This window comes from Eleutherodactylus coqui, chromosome 7 (genome assembly GCF_035609145.1).
Source record: "Eleutherodactylus coqui strain aEleCoq1 chromosome 7, aEleCoq1.hap1, whole genome shotgun sequence".
NCBI classification, from domain to species: domain Eukaryota; kingdom Metazoa; phylum Chordata; class Amphibia; order Anura; family Eleutherodactylidae; genus Eleutherodactylus; species Eleutherodactylus coqui.
Window position 1 is genome coordinate 119,173,916 of NC_089843.1, and position 22,129 is coordinate 119,196,044.

The 22,129-nt window shown below is 43.6% G+C and overlaps 1 protein-coding gene across 1 annotated transcript in view; it reads right to left on the reverse strand.

Moving 5' to 3' along the window:
- The window catches only part of RXFP1 (relaxin family peptide receptor 1), a 218,959-nt gene extending 209,572 nt beyond the window's left edge, over positions 1-9,387 (reverse strand). The window contains exon 1 of the mRNA XM_066573587.1: positions 9,275-9,387. Coding sequence (XP_066429684.1) covers positions 9,275-9,323 — 49 coding nt within the window. The 5' untranslated portion in view covers positions 9,324-9,387. The remainder of the gene's footprint in view (positions 1-9,274) is intronic.
- Between the last annotated feature and the right edge of the window lie 12,742 nt (positions 9,388-22,129).

Genomic DNA, 22,129 nt, shown 5'->3' on the forward strand with positions numbered 1-22,129 from the left:
GTTTTTCAACGTGGATAGTCTGAATCAATATTAATATACAAATACACATTTTAATTTTAAGTATGTATATACTACATAGTTCATTGCTCTGATTGATATGTATATACAAATTTTGGTAAAATTTTTTGACCCATTGACAGCATTGCTTATACATTTTTATCCTGATAGGTTTAGTAATAAAATCAAATGATTGGGAGGTTTCTGAGAAGCCTATCGGGAAATGCATTACTTAGCCCTTTAGGTATATTCACACAAGCTGCATTTACTGCAAATTTTTCCAATGTGTGAAAACTGTAACAAATCTGCCACATAAATATTATGTGCTATTATATTATCAGATGTCCATCATGATTTCTTCCACTGTAAAGTAAGGTCTCCTTCCCATGAGCATTGCGAAATCCAGAGAGGGATTCCGCCTCGGGATTCTGCAGTAAATCCAGCCCATAGCATGCTATAGCAAAATGTGATTTCCTGCCCATGAGCGGAAATTGATTGTGATTTTTTGCTCGCGGGTGAGAAATCACAGCATGCTACGATTTTGTGTGGTGTACGCACGGCCAGCTTTCAATGAAGTCAATGGAAGCCGTCTGTCCTGCGGCATTTACACAGTGAGCACTGCGGAAGTATCATGGGATCTGCATCATCACAGAGCGCCGACAGCTACTGAGCATGCACAACGGAGTGCCGGCAGGCACATCCGCAGCACTGAACAGAAGACAATGGATAGGTACACAGGGGTCACTGGCCAGGCACGCGGTCAAACTTCGCTACAGGATCCGAACCCGCCCGTGGGAAGGAGGCCTTAATGTATAATATGTCAATATGTGTGATGAAAGTATAATCGGAATAAAGAGCATTTCAACCATAATTGCACCAAGCTGTGTAAAATCTACAGTTTTTACCTGATAAAAAAAGCTATTGAAAAACAAGGAGAATGACTTGATGACTGTCCGTGAACTGAGCAAGACTATTATTCCACTAGTATAACTTTGAGGAGCATGTATTAATGTTTTGTGAATAACATATGATTTACATACTTTTGCTCAACCCATGGTAACCCTACTAAGTATAGGTAACATTTATCCAGTGAAAGCAAGAAACAAGATCAAACTCTTAGAGCTTCTCCACAAATCTAAATGATGAGTTTATCTGTGAAATGCCATGAAAAAGTAGTAAATCTTTGTTATTAATGGTGCTGAGGTGCAAATAGCTTCGTTGAACAAAATACAGTGGGAAAGCTCATCCCATCGATCCACTCTAGCTGACCTGTGAATGTTAGAACTGAATATGCTGCTGTCTAAAAGGTACCAGACACTAAATGTCCACTGAACTGAATGAACTGAGGCTCAAACACCAGATGCTGAAAGTTCTTTTGACCAGAAGCCAAGTGAATTACTAATCACCAGGCATCAGCACTTCAGACTGTATGAACCACTAGGGACCACATGCTGAGTAACCCTCACTAAGCACTTTTGCTGCGTCATCAAAAAATGAATTATTGAAGAGACCCTTTCTTGCTCCAGAGAACTTCACCTGAACTAAGAAAGTGTAACTGTATAGATTTAAATGCGTAAATATATAGGTATTTAACATAACCTAAATAAAAATGTTTTTCGAATACTTGCACATTAATGTGAATCCATATGTGACATGTGTGGTAATTTGCCATGTGCAACTAGAGGTACCTTTACAAGGGGCATTAAAAGGTATCATATCTACAAGATTACTTGGTTTCTCTTTCTGAGAAGAATCAAATATTGGCTTATATAAACAGGCAGTTGTTCATCTATGAACGACTGCCTGTTTACTGTGAATGGAGGCAGGTGGCCGGAAGAGATCTCTAGCCCCCTCAGCCTCTACTCTCTGAACAACTCTTGTTCCGGTATGAAATTTCAGCAGTGATAGTCTGTGGGACTGCACTCGGATGCTTATGTACCTGACATTCTTCCCATGTAAAGGAACTTTAAGGCTGCAAATAGGATACGTGATTAGAATTTCACCTCTTCTCTTTAGTTTTGTTATAATTGCTTTTATTATTATTATACCAGCTCAGGCACCTTTTTATGCTTTTACACTACGGTGGCATCGTTATAGTGGATGCTTATGCATATTGAATGTGGCATTTCACCTGTTTGTGCACTGAATGGCTGTTGTAATAGATTCTTTAAAGCTGTGATCAGTTTTCTACATGTTAATGGCTAAGTAGAAGCTATTATTCAGCTGCAACACCAGGGTAATTGATATCTTGGCACAAATACTTTTATGATTATTTTATTTACGAGGATTACATTTCTGTATGGCCAGGAACTACTATAGACTATGGTATTATTTGGATCTATTTTAATTTAGTTTTTTTGCCGTCTTGTATAATAATATAAAAAGTTGTGTGGATATACGGTACACCACCCAAATGAAAATCCCAGAGCTCCAAAAACTGATATTATAATAAAGCTGTTGTGACCAGTTGGTTGATCCACCAGTAACCAGGGATTGGCATTGGATGGTACAAACAAAGAGTCTAGTGATTATCCTTCATACTAAAGATGACCATACATAATTCTTTCGGCTAAACCTGTTGATTTCTTCAGGACTGGCCAACTCTTTAATGCATATTGCGGTGTCCTGACTTCCTCAAGAGAAGATGTTGAAGGAAAAGAAGAATCAAGAATGTTGGATTTCAATATGTCTGATCCTTTTTGTCTCAGAGGAGATAAGTTTCTGATAGTGGTTTACCACCCCTCTTCCCCAACATACATCTATTTAGAATGTATACATACTCAGTCAAGCCAAGTCTGCATGTCTATGAATGGTCTTTAATTGACAGCTAAATGAGCATTCGTCTGACAGCTATCTAAAGTGTGTGGTCAACTTAAGACTCCCTCAGAAATGTATGTACTCTCAGGTTGTCATCCTTGGTTGGATCTCCCCAGAGAGTAGATGGTGGTCAGTGGAGATAAGAACAGACTGGTTGAGAAATGAAGGGTGGTTTCACACCTGAGTCTGGGGTTCCACTTTCCTGCTCCATTCGGGGAGCAGGAAATAGGAATCCCTGTAGCTGAATGGCTCCGACTCAGGACGGAACTGAACAGCAATGAATGGACCCCATTGACTATAATGGGGTTCATTTGGTTTCCGCTCAGCTGCTTGGCTTGCACATGGAAGAAAAAGTGATGCATGAAAAGTTTTTTCTTCTGGTATTTTGAGCTGGATCTGCGGTGGAATCTCCAACCGGAGGTTCCGACACAGATGTGAAACCAGCCAACTGTATTATGAAGCAATGAGATAAGACAAGCTGGTTTGTGGAATACAACATGTATGTATGTAAAAGAAGCCAGTTCAGACACCAAACCAATAAATAGAGCTGAATGTCAGTGCAGGTAATAAAGGCTCCATTCACATCTACATCAGCTCCGTTGTAGATTCTGTCACATTTATCAAGAAAATATATTATATATATATATATAAACCATAATGCAGTGCCAGATCTGTCACACGATTGGCGCCACCAGTGCCCAACAGACAACACTGACTTAGAATGGGGTCTGATGCGTTACATCAAGGTATCCATAATTTTTCTGGAAAAAATAGAATGGTGGTATGGCAGGCAGCTCTATTTTTCCATAACATGAATTTGCAATGTGGGCCTAGATATTCCTGTCAAATCAAAGGACACCACATCAGAAGCCGACAGATCCATTATAACTCAATGGGGTTTGTCAGGCAATGGTGGTTTGTGGAGCACTGATATATATATATATATATATATATATATAATTTTTTTTTCTGTAGAGTTGAGCCATAATTTGCCATAATTAGCTAGACCAGGAGATATGAGGAGATATGCACAAGAGATGAAAAGAATCCATAAAAGTCCTATTCTACACTGAATATTCAAAATGCGCATCACACATCTGGTAAATCAATTCTACTGTCTCCAGAGATAAGATTCTTTAAAAAGCAATAAAAATGAACATAAAAATCTGGCATATGTTATGCTTTGACAAATGAACATACAGTATGCTATCAAAGGATTTCCCCGACATTCATCAAACCTGCTATGTCTAAAACTTTCAAATATACTTACCTTGCTCATTTTGTGACATTCTTCTGTTACATCTCTGTGCTTTCCACCACTGATCTTCAGCGATAATTCCAGTTTAGTAACATGATATCTATAGTGATATCATCTAACGTGAACTCAGCTCAGAAACCAATCCAGAACTAATAAGGCAAGTGTCTTTAAAAGTTTATCTGCTACTGAACACAAGTTTTAGGAACTTCCCAAGATTAGGGGACTTTCAAAAGTAAATTAAATGTGGATAACCTATTTTTAGAATTGCTAAAACTTATTATACTTTAAAAATTAAAGGGGACCTGTCACTGGATAGAGTCATTTGGGCTGGCTGCATGGCTCTGCTGCTGTGGTCCCGTTGCCAGAATAGGCTCTTCTGACATCCAGCTACTAGTACTATCAATATGTCAAGTGGGCATATTGTCGGACTTGATTCACTCTCAGTGCATAATGTCGGACTTGATTGGCAGTCCAATGTCACTCACTGCGAGTAAGCGGTGGGATTTACCCACTTGAAACATTAAGAGAGAGGAATCGAATGTAAAAAGAGCCTGTCTGGGTAAAGGAAGTTGAGAATGGAAAAAATGGGGATAAAGTCAATAGGGCCATGCAGCCAACACCACTGATTCTGTCGAGTGACGGGGCTTCTTTAAACATATTTGTGATAACTATCAATCTGAAATCCATACAGCACAATGCAATAATCTATCTGTAACATGGGGAAATACAAGAAATGAAGGAATATTTTTTCCATTTTTGCCAATGTTCCTAGTAAAATAAGATTAATAGTTTGGAAATGTACGTGTGTGTGTGTGTGTATATATATATATATATATATATATATATATGTATATATATATATACATATATGTGTGTGTGTATGTATGTATGTATATATATATATGACCAAATGCTAAGACTTATGTAAGAAAACAAGCAGACAATAAACTGGTATCATTAGTATAATTATACATAATTGTGTTTTCAAAAGACAAACTTCAAAGCTACCAGTATTCTTTTCATTTCTCATAGATTTTCAATAATTTTCACTAAGGCATAAAACATATATACATCCAACTTTCATATGAACACATAGGGGAACATTTACAGAAGGCTGTACGCCAGAATACTGACATACAAAAGTCAGATTTTTGAGCAAGTCCTACTTGTGCAAACATTTTGTGGATTTTCCATCTTCCTGTGCTGGCCTCACCACTTTTTTTAAGAAATTGGCGTACATTATGCATGAAAAAAATAAATTATGCCTGTAAATTTCTGTGAAGGTGCACTAAGACTGCTGTTGGAAATGCTAGTCTTAGTAAATTTTCCCCACAGAGGTAAGTTTAAACTTGTCTACTAGAGATGAGCGAGCATACTCAATAAGGCAAACTACTTGAGCGAGTAGTGCCTTATTCGAGTACCTGCCCGCTCGTCTCTAAAGATTCGGGTGCCGGCAGGGGGCAGGGAGCGGCGGGGGAGAGCGGGGAGGAACAGAGGGGAGATCTCTCTCTCCCTCTCTCCCCCCCGCTCCACCCTGCTCACCGCCGCAACTCACCTGTCACCCGCGCCGGCAGCCGAATCTTTAGAGACGAGCAGGCAGGTACTCGAATAATGCACTACTCGCTCGAGTAGTTTGCCTTATCGAGTATGCTCGCTCATCTCTATTGTCTACTTTTCAGCCTTTCAAGCATATCTGTTTCATGTGGAATGGACAGAAGCATTACTATCAATGTCAGTCCCTTAAAGTGGTGGTAACAGAATCAACTTTCCCTAGGATAGGCAATATAAGTGGTGGTTCCTCATGCAAGGTGCTACTCCATTACGTTTAAAGGGACTGTCAGAGAAAACCAAGTACAAATGCTTGACTATTTCCATTAGGCACGTTGAAATAAATAGTCACGGCCATGCATGAACAGCCACTATTCCATTCAATGGAACATCGCTGCTGTTAGGAGCAGTGACCCCACAGTGATGAGAAGGAGGAAGGGAAACAGAGCCCTAATAATCAGATATTTTACACATATCCTATGGATAAGTGGTAAAAGTTGATTCTGGTGCAAGCGCTTTACCTAGCCTGATAGGGAAATTTAGATTAATTTTAAAACATTCTCACCTCCACATTGCTAATTGTGGTACAACGGTTACACACAGCTCCCTAGATTCTCGTACATCCTACCTTAATATATCAGTATGAACAGCTTTATGTTGTCAAAAAATCTATTTCTCTCATGTATGAATAATAAAATAGCTAGATACAAAAAAATGCTTAGTTTGACAGCCAAAGGCAGGGGCCTAAACAGAAGAAAGGAGACCCAATAGCAATGATCAATAGGGCCCTCCCTTATAGTTCTGGATAACGCCAACCAGGACAGAAGGACAATGTGCCCTTTCACTTTACATGACAATTGCTAATTAATTACCCCTTTCTTTGCTTAATAAAATTGGTGGATCCAAAGAAAAGACAGCTGCCTGGGCTGCCTCTATGATATGTATTCCCCTGGCGAAAAGTGGCAATCAACTGTAGACTTTCAGAATTTTTTTATGCATCACCTGTTACTTTTTCCTCTTACAGAATACACTTGTGATCATCTTTGTGTGACATTTACTTTTCTTTTCACCTCATCTTATATAAATTACTCGACTACCATTTCTTCCTTCACCATAAATTTGATTTAACCGTATTTAAGCTTTTTTAAATAAAAACCTTTCTATAAATATATTTAGTGATTTATGAAAAATGTTACACATCATGTTCTCATGTACAGAATTCTGGACTCCATTTCACTTCAGAAATAAAACCATTGCTTGGCAACCTTAGCAGTAAGCGGCTTATATCTATGAAAAGACAAGCAGCCATGTCCCTTTTGTGGGAAGTTTACCAGTTACGAGTAATTTGGAAGGTCACGATCATTTTATGATTGAGCTGTGTGAGCTGGCTGCAAAACAAATTGGTCTTTTGGACAAATAATATTAAATATACTTGAGGGAGATGCATGACTGCAAAATGAGGAAGAATATCTTATTACATTAGAGCAGGGCTAAATTAAATGTACTCAGAGGAAATATTTACTTTTTTGGTCTTAAAGTTTGTATTACTACTCTTATCTGAATGACACCTGAGCAGTTTGGCTCCATAACCCTGGGCTGGGTTTATCTATTTAGTTCCTATGCTTTCCTTCAAGCCTGAAAAGTTCATGCCAACCAGCGAGCTAAAAAAATGAGGCCTTGAAAATCTACTACCACTTTGGCAAACAATTGATTCCTATATTTGGAACGTTCCCATTCATTAGATTGTATAATTAAAGTGATTTTAGAAAAGGCTATTAGATGTACTGAGTTCTTTAACTACTGCACTACAAATTCACGGTGTTTATCACAGAAAAAGTACACTAAAATCAATTCTTTATTAAATATTCATTAAAAATTCTGGGCCATGGACTAACAAAGCAGACAGACAAACAAACATAGAATGTCAATGTACCCGTGTCCAAACATATCACACTTAAGATTTCCGAATATTGTTTTTCTGAGAAAACCTTTCATATAGGATTCCTCAGCAATTTACACTAAACCAGTAGATACGTAGAGCGTGTGGTCATCACTGCACTTAAAGACCCTAATCAGCCGGTAGTCTCTACTCAACGCCCACTACCAATACTCTTGGTTTGAGTGACCCTGAAGGGAAGAATCAATCATAAACCAACTGTGAGTGGACCGGTGGGTTCAATGTGTTTTTCTTTAATACAGTTGCCCCATAACTCATTACTCTCAACTCAACAAGTCATAAAAGTAAGTTAAGAGGTGTGTGCTCACGCATCTGTCGTTATCATCTTCCATTACAGTATATGCTTCAGTAACAGCCAAAGGTGAGTATAAATCTCATTAAGGCCCATTTTACATGAACGTATTTAGGACATATTTTTTCCATCTGTAATACGAACTAGTGTCCCAGGCACACCATTGGTTTATTGACCCAAACTCACAGCATTATAGGGATTTATGATTCTCTGAGTTTGGGTCAGTTTACCCATGGTCGGGCTGGGACATTGGCCTGTAATACCATTACAATAATGTGTCCACAATTCACTTGTGTAAAACTAGCCTAAAGCTGTAAATCTTTGATACAGATTGTCAAAAATGGAAGAAAAAAACAGCATAGCCTGTTGCACTATTTTTTCCAGAAATGTAACAGACACTATGGATGAAACCGGATGAACCCCTTTATAGAGGTTCGTTGAGCGTGGTTGGTGTATGTCAAGAGACAGATCTAGAACGGCCATTATTTTAGGTCTTCTGCTCCTATGACGTAACATAAAAATAAAAATGCTGACCCGTGACTCTATTTTATGACGAGTTATGAAAGTAAAAAGAATTGATGAATAATTAAAAGAACTTAAATATCATTAGACCCTTGAATTCATTATGAAAATCTTTTATTCTTCACTGCTGAGCTTGATAAGTGGAGTAGATATAGAAACAACGTATATGGTAATTATTCTACAAACTTTACTAACTTGATAAATATACATTTTACATTTTCACTAAGTAATCAGTCAGTCCACTATTATTTTTATCCGTGTCAGTATAATTAAAAATTTGTATTAAAGGCACTGCATGCAAGAATGCAATCTCTTGGAATAGTAACAGATCACAGGTCTGCTCATAAAGCACAAACATATGATGGACAAGTCTGGACACTACAAGTTCATAAACCCAAACTGCAGTAACATTTCCAGTAACAAATTTCTATTCCATTAGTAGGAGGCTCAGTTTTCACTTCTGGCTACTTAGAATGGTAATAAGGGATTTGCACATTACCTAAGCCTCTTACTAAAATTCACACAGTCGTTTCATCGAACATATACTGTGTTTAACCCCAAGAAACAACACATATAAAAAGCAGCTGTGAAATATAACTACTTCATTACAATCCCCCAAAACATTGCTGTTGTAGCCAGAGATGAATGTAACATAATTATCTGCAAATCTACTCCTATTCTCTCCATGTAATTGCCTTTTTCTATACATCATCACATGCATTCCAATGCTGTAAAACTACTATAATCTTTTACATCACATTGACATTTAAGTTCATTTACAGCCCTAAATAATTAGTAATTAAGACTGATGCAATTTACATTCAAGTGGAAGCATGCATTTTATTTGTTCAAAGAGACAGTAAGTTATAGTATATTTACTTACAGTTCATTCCAATAATCCAAGCTAGATAAATAAGGGATTCCGGTAGCATATCTGTGAGGCAGTAGGGGCTGAATAGAAGGAAGGCTGCCTGTCCTGTATAGAAGGTTGATCATTCAACGGATTTAGTATCCAATATTTCTGACTGCAGCACCAAGAGCTCACACAACAATCTGCTCCCTCCCTCTTTAGCCTCCTCTTGTTCTGTTTGTTCAGCTACCTCTTTAATTACTCCTTATTCCTTGTCTCTTTTCTGACCCTATTGCATACACAGAGCAAAGTGAATGAAAAAAAAGAGAAGAGAGGGCGAAGTGAAGGGGAGGAGAGAAGGAGAATACGAGAGTAATGTGAAATATTTTTCCTATTAAAGGTCTATACAGTGAAAGTTAGAAATTGAGTACATCACAGGCTATCTCTGTGTGTGCTGTTTGTCACAGTGATTGAAGGATGCTTCCTGCCCACTGAAGTAATAGCTTAACTTATTAGAAAATAGGTGAACAAAGCTCTTAACAATGAAATGTATCACTGCAATGTTCCAGGCATTGTACTAAGTTGGGCGACCTTAAGGATCAATTTTATTTTCAAAGGGAAACTTTAATGGAGCTTTTCTTCTTTTCGAACTAGGGGATCTATAAAGAAAATGCAGGATGTGTGGAAGATGTATTTCTTAAACAGGTCGTCTGAGATTTTAAATAGGTTCTTAAGTTAAGTTGTAAACTATTGGTGAACTCAGCAGAACTCATCAATACTAAATAGGCTGGGATCCATCGTCCGGAATTCCCATCAGTCAGCTTTTCACGCATGATTGTGCACTGAGCGGCTTTCTGGAGGAAGCAGACATCTCCATTCTTGCTGCAAGGACCAGGCTTGGTATTGCAAACCAGGTTTTCATTCATTTAAATAGCAACTTGGCCTGCAATACCAAGCCTGGCAACTGCTGTAAGAACAGAGCTGTCTGCTTCCTCTAGAAAGCAGCTCATTGCACAAGCGGGCTAGCCCAGTAAAAAGTTGAATCCAAGTTATGGACCCCTACTGTTGATAACCTGTTCTGAGGATAGGCCACCAATAGTTTACAACTGGACACCTCCTTTAAGAAATTTGTCTTTCAGTAGGGAATGGTTCAAACAAAAACACAACCTCTTTTCAGCGGTTATATTTCCATGCAGCTCCATTGGCGCTGTGCTGGTAGTCCCCACTGGTATGGTGATAATAACATCACATAAATTATTCATCAGACCGCTGTAGCCAATCACTGGCTCCAGCAACCTCATGCCATACATGCAAGCATTACCATTGAAGCCAGATATAGGCTACAGCAGTCATATGAATGAAATACAGCATGTCATTACTTCAGAACTGGTTGGGACCGTTGGGATGACAGCACTAAAATACCGGGGTGACATGATGGGTGAGTATTGGTTATTTCTTTATTTTATGCTAGACTTTGCTCGTATACAATTTTTTAAAACTCCCAGATAACTTTTTTAAGTTGCAAGAGAGTGCATAGTTGTAAAATGGTAAAAGTTTACTCTTGTTACAGGAAATGTAACATCTCGCTTCTAACATACCAAAAAAATGCATTTTTTAAAATGTTAACTTATTTATTGAAAATCATTTTTGCAAACAGTGTAAAAACAGTGCAGAATTAGATTTCTGTCACAAAGTCATAGAAAATTGTACATGAAATATTGCAATAGCATTTTGCATTCAATCAAACAAAACTGAAATAGAGAAAACTAAAGGCTTAGTCTAGTTGCCAATAGCAACAGAGAAGTTCAGTGGAACATAACTGACGACATATAACTATAATTGCCTTGTAGCCAGACTGTCCACTTCTATCTAAATTTTTCTTTTTTATTGGAGGCCTTTGCATTCATGCATTGGAACTAACAATTGTTGTTTACTAATTAAATGACATCAGATATAGAAAGGATGGAATTGCTATTCCAATTTTGGGCAATGCTAACTCTAGAAGCAATAAGAATATAAAGAAGAGCAGTATATTTTATAGAAGGCTTTAAATGTGCCAAAGAATAAAAGCAGTAATACGTTCTCCTCAGTGTCAATATTAAAGTATAGGGTGACCTTTGGCATCCAATGCTATTCTCTAATATTCTTCTGTTGTCAGAATCATGTTCTTTTTGATCTGGAGCTGACAGTAAAACAAGGCAGCGCTAGACAAGTCAAACTTTGTAATGCTTCCCTACAGACCACCAAGAGACACAGTCTGAGTTATGACATTCTTTATGTGTGGCTCCATAGACAGCATAACCAGCCACCTACATTTTACTGACATATTTTTTTTTATCAGATTGTTCTCAATCTGGGGCAATTTCAATATGTAAATTATATGCAGTTGCGCAATACTGTATATTACTAGAGATGAGCGAACGCGTTCGTCCGAGCTTGATATTCGTGCGAATATTAGGGTGTTCGGGATGTTCGTTATTCGTGACGAACACCATGCGGTGTTCTGGTTACTTTCACTTCCTTCCCTGAGACGTTAGCGCGCTTTTCTGGCCAATTGAAAGACAGGGAAGGCATTACAACTTCCCCCTGCAACGTTTAAGCCCTATACCACCCCCCTGCTGTGAGTGGCTGGCGAGATCAGGTGTTCGCCTAATATAAAAGTCGGCCCCTCCCGCGGCTCGCCTCAGATGCGGTGTGAGTTAGATGAGGGACAGTGCTGTTTATACCGGAGCTGCTGTAGGGAAAGAATTGGTAGTTAGTGTAGGCTTCAAGACCCCCAAAGGTCCTTATTAGGGCCACTGATAGCTGTGTGTTGGCTGCTGTTAGCAGTGGAATTTTTTTTTTTCTCAAAATCGCCTCTGCAGACCGTTGCACCTGGCATTAGGGACAGAAGTGCTGCATAGGCAGGGAGAGTGTTAGGAGTGAGTGTAGCCTTCAAGAACCTCAACGGTCCTTTCTAGGGCCATATTTATCCGTGTGCAGTACTGTCCAGGCTGCTGTTGGCTGTGCTGCATTTTTTTGGGGCTTCTCAAAATCGCCTCTGCAGAGCATTCCACCCTCCATTGATACTGCAGGGAAAGAATTGTATAGGCAGGGCCACAACACAGTTATTATTCATAGAATATACGCAGTGCTGCCTTTTGGTGGGAAAAAACTGAAAACAAATCTATTTGTCCAGCCTCTGTCCGTCCTTACGGGCTGTGGACACGTGTGAGCTGCGTGAAAAACATTGCTAAATCATACGCAGCCAGCTACGCTTTACTGCTGGGTTCGCCATTTGCTTTCCTTAATTGGGAAAAAAAATACCTGCTCTCCAAGAGTTATAATAACTCTGCTACCCTCACGTTCTGTGACACATAAGCAGGGACACAGCACAGTTATTAAACTTCTCAGGTTCATTGAATATACGCAGTGCTGCCTGTTGGTGGGAAAAAACTGAAAACAAATCTATTTGTCCAGCCTCTGTCCGTCCTTACGGGCGGTGGACACGTGTGAGCTGCGTGAAAAACATTGCTAAATCATATGCAGCCAGCTACGCTTTACTGCTGGGTTCGCCATTTGCTTTCCTTAATTGGGAAAAAAAATACCTGCTCTCCAAGAGTTATAATAACTCTGCTACCCTCACGTTCTGTGACACATAAGCAGGGACACAGCACAGTTATTAAACTTCTCAGGTTCATTGAATATACGCAGTGCTGCCTGTTGGTGGGAAAAAACTGAAAACAAATCTATTTGTCCAGCCTGTGTCCGTCCTTACGCCTGTGGAGACGTGTGAGCTGCGTGAAAAACATTGCTAAATCATACGCAGCCAGCTACGCTTTACTGCTGGGTTCGCCATTTGCTTTCCTTAATTGGGAAAAAAAATACCTGCTCTGCCACAGTTAATAACTCTGCTACCCTCACGTTCTGTGACACATAAGCAGGGACACAGCACAGTTATTAAACTTAGATAATTCATTCACTAGAGGCAGTGGGGCCTTTCGTTTTCCAAAAAGGGCAAAAATTATATTTGGCCTGCAGTCTTGCGCCAATTTATTTCCTGCCTGTGAAATCAAATCACTGGTAATACAGCATGCTGAGGGGTAGGGGTAGGCCTAGAGGACGTGGACGCGGCCGAGGACGCGGAGGGCCAAGTCAGGGTGTGGGCACAGGCCAAGCTCCTGATCCAGGTGTGTCGCAGCCGACTGCTGCGCGATTAGGAGAGAGGCACGTTTCTGGCGTCCCCACATTCATCGCCCAATTAATGGGTCCACGCGGGAGACGGTTATTAGAAAATGAGCAGTGTGAGCAGGTCCTGTCCTGGATGGCAGAAAGTGCTTCGAGCAACCTATCGTCTACCCGCAGTTCTGCGCCGTCCACTGCTGCCAATCCGAATCCTCTGTCTGCTGCTCCTCCTTCCTCCCAGCCTCCTCACTCCACTACAATGACACCTGCTCAGGAGCGGGAACACTCCCAGGAACTGTTCTCGGGCCCCTGCTTAGATTGGGCAGCAGCGGTTCCTCTCCCACCAGAGGAGTTTATCGTCACTGATGCCCAACCATTCGAAAGTTCCCGGGGTCCGGGGGAAGAGGCTGGGGACTTCCGCCAACTGTCTCAACAACTTTCTGTGGGTGAGGAGGACGATGACGATCAGACACAGTTGTCTTGCAGTGAGGTAGTAGTAAGGGCAGTAAGTCCCAGGGAGCAGCGCACAGAGGATTCGGAGGAAGAGCAGCAGGACGATGAGGTGACTGACCCCACCTGGTGTGCAACGCTTACTCAGGAGGACAGGTCTTCAGAGGGGGAGTCAAGGGCATCAGCAGGGCAGGTTGCAAGAGGCAGTGCAGTGGCCAGGGGTAGAGGCAGGGCCAGACCGAATAATCCACCAAGTGTTTCCCAAAGCGCCCCCTCGCGCCATGCCACCCTGCGGAGGCCGAGGTGCTCTAAGGTCTGGCAGTTTTTCACAGAGACGCCTGACGACCGACGAACAGTGGTGTGCAACCTTTGTCGCGCAAAGCTCAGCCGGGGAGCCAACACCAACAGCCTCACCACCACCACCATGCGCAGACATATGATGGCCAAGCACCCCGCAAGGTGGGACAAAGGCCGTTCACCGCCTCCGGTTTGCACCCCTGCCTCTCCCCCTGTGCCCCAACCTGCCACTGAGATGCAACCCCCCTCTCAGGACACAGGCACTACCGCCTCATGGCCTGCACCCACACCCTCATCTCCGCTGTCCTCGGCCCCATCCAGCAGTGTAGTTCAGCGCACCGTTCAGCCGTCGCTTGCGCAAGTGTTCGAGCGCAAGCGCAAGTACGCCGCCACGCACCCGCACGCTCAAACGTTAACCGTCCGCATCGCAAAATTCATCAGCCTTGAGATGCTGCCGTATAGGGTTGTGGAAACGGAGTCCTTCAAAAGTATCATGGAGGCGGCGGCCCCGCGCTACTCAGTTCCCAGTCGCCACTACTTTTCCCGATGTGCCGTCCCAGCCTTGCACGACCACGTCTCCCGCAACATTGTGCGCGCCCTCACCAACGCGGTTACTGCCACGGTCCACTTAACTACGGACACGTGGACAAGCACAGGCGGGCAGGGCCACTACATCTCCCTGACGGCACATTGGGTGAATTTAGTGGAGGCTGGGACAGAGTCAGAGCCTGGGACCGCTCACGTCCTACCCACCCCCAGAATTGCGGGCCCCAGCTCGGTGCTGGTATCTGCGGAGGTGTATGCTTCCTCCACTAAAGCACCCTCCTCCTCCTCCTCCTCCTCTGTCTCACAATCAAGATGTGTTAGCAGCAGCATGTCGCCAGCAGTCGGTGTCGCGCGGTGTGGCAGCACAGCGGTGGGCAAGCGTCAGCAGGCCGTGCTGAAACTACTCAGCTTAGGCGATAAGAGGCACACGGCCCACGAACTGCTGCAGGGTCTGACACAGCAGACCGACCGCTGGCTTGCGCCGCTGAGCCTCCAACCGGGCATGGTCGTGTGTGACAACGGCCGTAACCTGGTGGCGGCTCTGCAGCTCGGCAGCCTCACGCACGTGCCATGCCTGGCCCACGTCTTTAATTTGGTGGTTCAGCGGTTTCTGAAAAGCTACCCACGCTTGTCAGACCTGCTCGTAAAGGCGCGCCGGCTCTGCGCACATTTCCGCAAGTCCCACACGGACGCTGCCACCCTGCGCACCCTGCAACATCACTTTAAGCTGCCAGTGCACCGACTGCTGTGCGACGTGCCCACACGGTGGAACTCTACGCTCCACATGTTGGCCAGGCTCTATGAACAGCGTAGAGCTATAGTCGAATACCAACTCCAACATGGGCGGCGCAGTGGGAGTCAGCCTCCTCAATTCCTTTCAGAAGAGTGGGCCTGGTTGGCAGACATCTGCCATGTCCTTGGTAATTTTGAGGAGTCTACCCAGGTGGTGAGCGGCGATGCTACAATCATTAGCGTCACCATTCCTCTGCTATGCATCTTGAGAAATTCCCTGCAAACCATAAAGGCAGCTGCTTTGCGCTCGGAAACGGGGGCGGGGGAAGACAGTATGCCGCTGGATAGTCAGGGCACCCTCCTGTCTATTTCTCAGCGCGTACAGGAGGAGGAGGAGGAGCATGAGGAGGATGAGGAGGAGGGGGAAGAGACAGCTTGGCCCGCTGCTGACGGTACACCGGCTGATTGCCTGTCATCCTTTCAGCGTGTATGGCCTGAGGAGGAGGAGGAGGAGGAGGAGGAGGATCCTGATAGTGATCTTCCTAGTGAAGACAGCCATGTGTTGCGTACAGGTACCCTGGCACACATGGCTGACTTCATGTTAGGATGCCTTTCTCGTGACCCTCGCGTTGCACGCATTCTGGCCACTACGGATTACTGGGTGTACACACTGCTCGATCCACGGTATAAGGAGAACCTGCCCACTCTGATTCCCGAAGAGGAAAGGGGTTCGAGAGTGTTGCTATACCACAGGACCCTTGCGGACAAGCTGATGGTAAAATTCCCAGCCGACAGCGCTAGTGGCAGAAGGCGCAGTTCCGAGGGCCATGTTGCAGGGGATGTGCGTAGATCGAGCAGCATGTACATCCCAGGCAGTGCAACAGTCTTTAAGGGCCTGGCCAGCTTTATGGCTCCCCACCAAGACTGTGTCACCGCTCCCCAGTCACGGCTGAGTCGGCGGGAGCACTGCAAAAGGATGGTGAGGGAGTACGTAGCGGATCGCACGACCATCCTTGGTGACGCCTCTGCCCCCTACAACTACTGGGTGTCGAAGCTGGACACGTGGCCTGAACTAGCCCTGTATGCCCTTGAGGTGCTTGCTTGTCCTGCGGCTAGCGTGTTGTCGGAGAGGGTGTTTAGTGCGGCTGGGGGAATCATCACAGATAAGCGTAGCCGCTTGTCAACCGACAGTGCCGACAGGCTAACACTCATCAAGATGAACAAAGGCTGGATTTCCCCAGACTTCTGTTCTCCACCAGCGGACAGCAGCGATACGTAAGCAATACGTAGGCTGCACCCGCGGATGGAAGCTACGTTCTCTCTCACCATCCAAAACGGGGACATTTCTGCTTCATCAATCTGTGTCTAATATTCCTCCTCCTCCTCCTCCTGCTCCACCTCCTGAAACCTCACGTAATCACGCTGAACGGGCAATTTTTCTTAGGGCCACAAGGCTCACTCAAATAATTTTTCAGAACAATTTTTATAAGTTTCAATGCGCTTAAAAGCATTGGAACTTTAACTTGAACCAATTTTTCGTTACACTGGGCTGCCTCCAGGCCTAGTTACCACTTAAGCCACATTAACCAAAGCGATTAATGGGTTTCACCTGCCCTCTTGGCTGGCCATGGCCAATTTTTGGGATGTACATTAGTACTGTTGATACAGCAATTTTTGTGGGCCCTCGCCTACAGTGTAATCAAATTAATTTTTAGCCCACCTGCATTACAGCTGACGTTACCTCAGCTGTGTTGGGCAATGCAATGGGATATTTCTATGTACCGCCGGTGGCTTCCTGGCACCCACCCAGGCAGTGGGTCCACAGGGAGTTAAACCTACATGTGTCCACTTGTAAAGAATCCCAGTCTGACTGGGGCATGCAGTGTGGGCCGAAGCCCACCTGTATTACGCACGACATTACTACCTCAGCTGTGTTGGGCAATGCAATGGGATATTTTTGTGTACCGCCGGTGGGTTCCAGGGAGCCACCCATGCTGTAGGTGCACACTGAGTTTTTAATACATCTGTACACTTCTAAAGAACCCGTCTGACTGGGGCATGCAGTGTGGGCCGAAGCCCACCTGTATTACGCACGACATTACTACCTCAGCTGTGTTGGGCAATGCAATGGGATATTTCTATGTACCGCCGGTGGCTTCCTGGCACCCACCCAGGCAGTGGGTCCACAGGGAGTTAAACCTACATGTGTCCACTTGTAAAGAATCCCAGTCTGACTGGGGCATGCAGTGTGGGCCGAAGCCCACCTGTATTACGCACGACATTACTACCTCAGCTGTGTTGGGCAATGCAATGGGATATTTTTGTGTACCGCCGGTGGGTTCCAGGGAGCCACCCATGCTGTAGGTGCACACGGAGTTTTTAATACATCTGTACACTTCTAAAGAACCCGTCTGACTGGGGCATGCAGTGTGGGCCGAAGCCCACCTGTATTACGCACGACATTACTACCTCAGCTGTGTTGGGCAATGCAATGGGATATTTCTATGTACCGCCGGTGGCTTCCTGGCACCCACCCAGGCAGTGGGTCCACAGGGAGTTAAACCTACATGTGTCCACTTGTAAAGAACCCCAGTCTGACTGGGGCATGCAGTGTGGGCCGAAGCCCACCTGCATTAAGCACGACATTACTACCTCAGCTGTGTTGGGCAATGCAATGGGATATTTCTGTGTACCGCCGGTGGGTTCCAGGGAGCCACCCATGCTGTAGGTGCACACTGAGTTTTTAATACATCTGTACACTTCTAAAGAACCCGTCTGACTGGGGCATGCAGTGTGGGCCGAAGCCCACCTGTATTACGCACGACATTACTACCTCAGCTGTGTTGGGCAATGCAATGGGATATTTCTATGTACCGCCGGTGGCTTCCTGGCACCCACCCAGGCAGTGGGTCCACAGGGAGTTAAACCTACATGTGTCCACTTGTAAAGAACCCCAGTCTGACTGGGGCATGCAGTGTGGGCCGAAGCCCACCTGCATTAAGCACGACATTACTACCTCAGCTGTGTTGGGCAATGCAATGGGATATTTCTGTGTACCGCCGGTGGGTTCCAGGGAGCCACCCATGCTGTGGGTCAACAGGGACTTCACAATAGGGAGTTGTACCTGCCTGTGTCTATGAATTAAAAAGCCCGGTCTGACTGGGGCATGCAGACACCTTGACAGAATGAATAGTGTGTGGCACATAGGTTCCCCATTGCTATGCCCACGTGTGCAGCTCCTGATGGCGGTGGCACAGGATTCTATTTCTCATTGCTTCTGTACAGCATTGTGGGCTATCGCTCCGCCACTTTTAAAGAGGGTCGCTGCCTAGCCGTGCCAACCTCTGCAGTGTATGCCTGCGGTCCCTCGTCATGGCAGACGCAATTCTAAATAGACATGAGCGTGGTGTGGCATGAGGGCAGCTGAAGGCTGCGCAGGGACACTTTGGTGTGCGCTGTGGGGGGGAGGGGGTGCGGTTGGGCAGCATGTAACTCAGGAGAAGTGGCAGTGGAGTGTCATGCAGGCAGTGATTGTGCTTTGTTGGAGGTAGTGTGGTGCTTAGCAAAGGTATGCCATGCTAATGAGCGCTTTTCAGAAGTAAAAGTTGTTGGGAGGGGGGGGGGGCCCACTCTTGCCGCTATTGTGGCTTAATAGTGGGACCTGTGAACTTAGGATGCAGCCCAACATGTAGCCCCTCGCCTGCCCTATCCGTCACTGTGTCATTCCCATCACTTTCCTGAATTGCCCAGATTTTCACACATGAAAACCTTAGCGAGCATCGGCGAAATACAAAAATGTTCTGGTCGCCCATTGACTTCAATGGGGTTCGTTGTTCGAAACGAACCCTCGAGCATCACGGGAAGTTCGTTACGAATAACGAACACCCGAACATTTTGGTGTTCGCTCATCTCTATATATTACCTATGGCTCACCAGAGATTAAACTGTGTTGTAATACCTGAAAGGCATTGTCTCATTATGACAACCTGTTCATATAACGTATTAGGATTTATGGACATTAAATATTGAGGAGGTTCCCCCTTTTAAGATCCCCCTGTATGAGTCAGAACAGAAAGTCACTACATATCATCAGCTCCTACTCTGATGAACACAACCACGTATTAGAATGCCTTCCGTGATAGCGGATGGGGAAATGTAGTTAATATGTGTAAGGGAGTAGGGTAGTGCTGACCATGTTACCCCTTACAAACACAAGCGACTTGCAGCTGCTGTATGGCAAGCCGTGTGTGCAAGCTGGGCAACAGCACATGGTAAGGAACATAAAAAAGAACCTGATGACCAGAGGCTGAAGAAAGTTACGCCAAAAGGGTCCTGATGATTGGGTCACCAGAAGATATTGGACATTGCTTCAGCAACAGGATTTAAGTGAAGATTGACCTCATTTAAGGCCAAACAGTGTGCAAACTGCGACTTTGTAGGCACTAGCAGGCCTGCAGAAGGGGTTAACAGTGGCACTGTGGGTGCCATGTTTCTGGGGAGATTATGCCCTCTCTATGATTTGGGCAGTGATGGGCCTAGCACCTCACTGCCCAGAAGAAGTCCATTGGCAGGGATGGTGATGTGAAGGAGGGAGGTTCTGCCTCCCCCACCTCTGAAGTGAGCCAGAAGGTTCTAGGTGGTGTTATAAAAAGCTGAGGGGCCGCATCACTGGGGAAGAGCAACAGAGAGTGCAGACACAATGGTCAGTAAGGAGTGAGAGGAAGATACAACATAGAGGCTCAGCAGAAGTCTGTGTGATCTAGTAGAGCCACATGCGCACAACAGTGACACGGGAGGAGACTATTGAATTGGCAGAGAGTGTGGTCAGCACTACCCTGTTACATATGATTGGAAATGTATGCCAGCTGGACCCACGGCTACCAGCAAAATTGAACTGTATATTTTTGAGTTTTATGTTAAAAAGTCTTTGTATTCCAACATTTTATATAAAAATATTTGAATAAAATGTTTTTCCTTTATAGTTGTCTAATGACTGATCAGAGGTTATCAAATACATGGTAACAAAAGGAATGGAATAAAGCTATGACTAGCTAAAACAGGGTCATATTTACAAACTCTCTATAGTTGAGTACTACTCATATATATTTTTCTATTACCGGCTTTTGTCTTTATTGGGCTCCCGTGGGTGGAGATGTTGGAAGAACTTTTGTTAAAATAAATTTCTGCTGTATTTTTTTTCCTTTCATAATTTCTTCATGTTAATGGAAAACTAAAAAGCATTCCAACGTTTTGTACTTTTTTCATTCTTTCTCTACATCTTTAAATAGAAGCAATTACTTGATTTTAAATTGAAAGTCATACAGTGAGGTTACAATTTTGCAGTGACTATAGCATCCCTGTAGTACCCAAATTTTTATCTTTATCAAGCACTGTAATGTGTAAGTCACTCAACATGTGATCTTAATGGATGTGGATATACACAATTACTCACTAAAAAGACTAATTTTAGAAGACCAGCAGACTTTAATTTAATGCAGTTCTAGCGTTACATCTTAGAATGTCTTGTAAGAAGAAAGTTGTCTATCAAGTGTCTAATTCTCCCTAGATGCCCAATCTTTCGAGATCACCTCTGACCATGAAACAATTATCACACACGGGTGCTTTCAGGTTTTGAAAAGAATTAGGTTATTAAGATTTTCTGCTGTTCTTTCCACTTTCTGCTTGCTGATCATATATATTATTAACACTAACATTTTCACAGGAATTACGCCATGTAGGGAACAGTCAGGTCCTGATACCCAGCTTACTCCTACCTCAGTTTACTTCTCACTTGATAGCTGTTTCATCAAATTACACAGCTTGTTTCTGACAAATGCATTGTTTCCTCAATGCTCACTAGGATTACTTCATTACATGTTCTTTAAAAACCTAGTTTACATTAGCAGCAAATATGTGTCAGCATTATGCAACTCCTACCCATCTTACCAAAAGTTTAACATTTCAGTACACGAGGAGCTGGGACTACTTCTGACATCTGTTTTATTATATATTTGTATCTCCATGAAATAAAAAATCTGGAAAATCTTTTTTAGAACATTATATTTTGTAATTCCTCTTAGAAATTTTTGTATAAATTGACAACTGGGTGTTACCATTTCTCCTTGTCAAAGGGGCGTTTCCTTACACTGGCAGCATTAATTGGACAGTATGAGACTATGTTGGAACACACCCTCTGCTGATAAAATCCTGCTGTCAATTTATTCATAAATTTTTAATAGGAGTAAAGGAGAAACTGCACAACTTAGAGTTCTAAGAAAAGACACTATTGTTATATTATAGAGAATGTAAGTATTTACTAAAACAAACATGTCCATGAAGCTAATTGCTCCTCTTTAAAAATTTCACTACTAATGACATACAGTGTTACATATCCATATTCTATATCATGAATACTTAAAGGGGTTGTCCCGCGGCAGCAAGTGGGTCTATACACTTCTGTATGGCCATAATAATGCACTTTGTAATATACATTGTGCATTAATTATGAGCCATACAGAAGTTATAAAAAGTTTTTTACTTACCTGCTCCGTTGCTGGCGTCCTCGTCTCCATGGTGCCGACTAATTTTCGCCCTCCGATGGCCAAATTAGCCGCGCTTGCGCAGTCCGGGTCTTCTGCAATCTTCTATGGAGCCGCTCGTGCAGAATGCAGGCTCCGTGTAGCTCCGCCCCGTCACGTG